Consider the following 3,487-nt stretch of genomic DNA (forward strand, 5'->3'; position numbering starts at 1 on the left):
TTACGATGTGTACACTCATGATCCAGTACGGAGTGTACATGATGCAACGAAGTTTGCCGTGTTTACGCATTGCCGCCACCAGCCAACTGTAAAGACATCGATAATTTTCCCATTAGAGTGTGAGTTTTAATTCTCTTTATTATCAGCTTCCTGGATACCCTTGCGAACCTCACCATTACCACCGACCCCCAGTAGGAGCTTTTTAACTTCATCACTCGATTAAATTGAATATTTTTTCAGATGTTGAAGAGTCTAATGAATCCCTGCTAACCGGTGCTGTGTTTGCCACTGTAGTCGGCTTTGGTATCGCCATAGCGATCGCCTTCATCGGCTTATGCCTTTATTATTTGTGTCGTCACCGCATCAGAGCTGCTATCACTCGGCAGAAGAAGCCCTCCTCGTCAACAACAACAGCAACTTGCCAGGGTTGTGTCAGCTTGATTGCCGATCGAGAGCTTTACGCTTTGGTAACACTCCCGTCGGTCACGCCCTCCTCGGTAAGTGTTGAGGACAGTCGAGTTGATTATTTCGGCCTTTATCAGTCAAACTCCCATACAGCGCTTCGGCGCTCACCAGTCCCCGCAACATCATGTAGCTCAAGAACTACTATGTCTCCGATAAGTGACAATGAAATCTACATGAGTGTCCCAGACCATGGGGCCCGTTCGTAGTGTTCGATGCATATGAGTCCTTGATGAGTCACTCATCATGAGTCACTCATCATGAGTGGGATGATGTGGGAATGAATCTGTCTTATTTCCAGTGGACGATTCCACATTGAGTTTTTTCTCCTTCTTATGAATACCATTTTGTGAATCAGCACGGGTCTTCGAGATAAACCATCACCGTATTCGTAGCTCCTATATGATTTCTCTCCGTCACCCTCTCGAGGTGACCACAATTGTTTCCATTTTCCGGATCAATCGAGTCGTTTGAGTTAAGACCAGTCGGGCTCTTATTCCCTCTGACACTGGCGGTGAATCTGATCACTTGAAGTGAATTTCAAAAGCTAGAGAGCATACTTCAGAATAATCGTTGGTCCTGAGCAACCGGAATCTTCGGGAGGTCATAACAACCCCAGGATGAATAATATTATCGCCGTCGGCATGTGGCTCAGCCACAGTGGCTGGTCAATACAGCCGAAGCGTTCTTAAGTGACGAGCTTATGCCTTTGTAATTAGCCTGCGTATGTCGAGTGGATCATTGGGAGCAACTTACTTTTACTATCTAGGGGTCGCCTGTCCATGATACAGGGGCGACTGTCACTACTACGATCGATGCTCCTGTTGAGCCTACTACTCCCACGTCCCCTCTACCGGTCAGCACAGCTGCTGTGACCGATGAGGTTGTTGCTACTACTGTGGAGACGACCGATTCCGAGACTACTCTCAGTCCGATTGTGTAGCCGATTTAGGTTAATGAAGCTTTGTAATGCCCGGTGAGCGCATTTAATACAATCCGGGCCACTGCATGATGTCTTGATAATGAGTGTATAAGTGTTCATCTGTCCAAGTTGTGTTGGAAACGTTGCGTCGTAACATCATGAAAGCATCGACGCTATACCCCAATACGAAACCTATTGACAGTGCATCAGAGATATCTGAGTGGTTCCGAGATTGATGAGCGAGGGCGGGCAAGCCGCACCACAATGATCCTCTTACCAACTAGCATGAGCCCATGTTGGTTCTCCAGTGTCTGAATTCCGATTGCTGATATGCTGACAATTCTGTTGATAGTGAGTTGAAATACAGAGGTTAGATATCCTAGAATCTCTGATGTATCCTTGACAGCTCAATGTGCTCTTATCAAGCTTCACATGTGTGACACCGAGCAAGCATCAGGGTGGATGCAATCGGAGGGCGAGCTTGTTACTCGCGGGGCTCCCTATGGGAATCAAGCCAACTGTGGTGCTGACAGCACCGTGCTGTGTAGATGCCCAGCCGCCCAGCCAATGAGGTTTATCCAGCTGAGTAATTATTTTGAGATTATGCCTTGACAGCGGTTTCAGATGGATTGGACGACGAGGAAGTTCCAGTATGACCCGATGAGGAGTCATGAACTGTGCGCTACAGCCACGCAGAGTTAGAAGACGTACACGAAGCCCGATCGCTGCAGGTTACACAACCCGTTGTAAACTGAAATATATTCCCCTAAGCGTTGATAGTGAGCGGCGACGAGCGATTGCCCTGCATGATCATCACATTTGCCTTGGCAATCAGAACGAGCCGCAGACCCGAACCAGGAGATGTCTAATCAGTTAAAACGGTGCTTGCGAGAAGCCGACCAAACTTCTGGGAAGAAGAGCGGCTGAGAACGCACCGCGCACCACACTGTATAAGATGCAGTATCTTGTGAAACGATTAGGCGAGATAGACATCGGGCGCACTATTGTTCAGCTAGAGCGAACGAACATCATTGGACATACTAAGGCTTGAGCGATTTGCCTAATTAGCATCAATCTATGGGGTTAGCATAGGCCCTCGCAGGTCCAGTCTAGCTCCGCACTTCCCGCAGTTTATTCACATTCGTGGAAGATGACTATCCGTTCCTTCCCCTTCGTCATCGTTGGTCTCAGTGTTCTTCAGGGCATCACATACGTGATGGGTAACACCACCGAGTGCGATGCCGAGTGTGCCGCCACCTATCCCGGGTCGTATTGTAAATACTGGCAGACACCCAGCAGGTGCTTTGGCTCGAACGTCCCTTGTTCCTGCGGGTCGGGTGGAACAACTGAAGTTCCCCGTAATTGTGACGCTGGTTGTGCCTCGGATACTCCTGGCTCCTACTGCAAGTACTGGGCTACACCAAGCACCTGCCATTCATCCAATGCGCCATGCACTTGCGAGGTTGCTCCAGTTACCACTACTCCAAGTGAAGCCACCGATGAAGTCACTGAGACCACCACAATCCAGGACGGCACAACTGCCGCTCCCGAAGAAACCACTACGGCCACTTCTGTTGCTGTCGACACTACCGGCACGGCCAGTACGACTATTGTGACAAGTGGAGTAGCAGACACTACTGCAGCTCCCACGACTACTGAGATGATAACTTCGGCTGAGCAGACCAATGCTGCGACTACTTCATTGCAGGTCACTACTGAAACTTCGGACGACGCAGTCTTGACAACGACCGAGGCTACCGTGGCTGGGGAATCTACTGAGGTGCCAACGACGGTTGATGCAACCACGTTCGGAGGAGTCGCCACCGATGCCCCAACCACCACAGAGTCTCCAGTTACGGGTTCTGGTGTCACCACTACGGGCGAGGTTATCACCGAAGCCTCAGCTACCACCACTGGAGAGGTCGATGCTGAGACAACTATCAGTCCGAGTACGTAGACTTACGTGCAATGAAGCTTTGGAATGTTCGGTGGACCGCTTTTTCCTAAAACTGCGGCACTGCATGACGTGTTGATAATGAATGAGTGCTTGCTTTCGATTTGCGTTGATAGCAACGGGCCGCCTCATCGACCTAAGGGGGGGGG

General features: G+C 49.8%; 2 protein-coding genes across 2 annotated transcripts; both read left to right on the forward strand.

Moving 5' to 3' along the window:
• Positions 1–240: 240 nt before the first annotated feature.
• On the forward strand, positions 241–497 carry Pmar_PMAR015969 (hypothetical protein; the record flags this gene model as incomplete). Its single annotated transcript, XM_002767393.1, has 1 exon — positions 241–497. A coding segment is annotated over one exon (257 nt), but the record flags the coding sequence as incomplete, so codon positions are not given.
• Positions 498–2,534: 2,037 nt separating this feature from the next.
• On the forward strand, positions 2,535–3,341 carry Pmar_PMAR015970 (Facilitator of iron transport 3 precursor, putative; the record flags this gene model as incomplete). The annotated part of the gene is made up of 1 exon (XM_002767394.1): positions 2,535–3,341. One exon carries the CDS (start codon positions 2,535–2,537, stop codon positions 3,339–3,341), a length of 807 nt encoding a protein of 268 aa, XP_002767440.1.
• Between the last annotated feature and the right edge of the window lie 146 nt (positions 3,342–3,487).

The sequence above is a fragment of the Perkinsus marinus genome (assembly GCF_000006405.1).
Source record: "Perkinsus marinus ATCC 50983 genomic scaffold scf_1104296970830, whole genome shotgun sequence".
In the NCBI taxonomy this organism is placed as follows: domain Eukaryota; phylum Perkinsozoa; order Perkinsida; family Perkinsidae; genus Perkinsus; species Perkinsus marinus.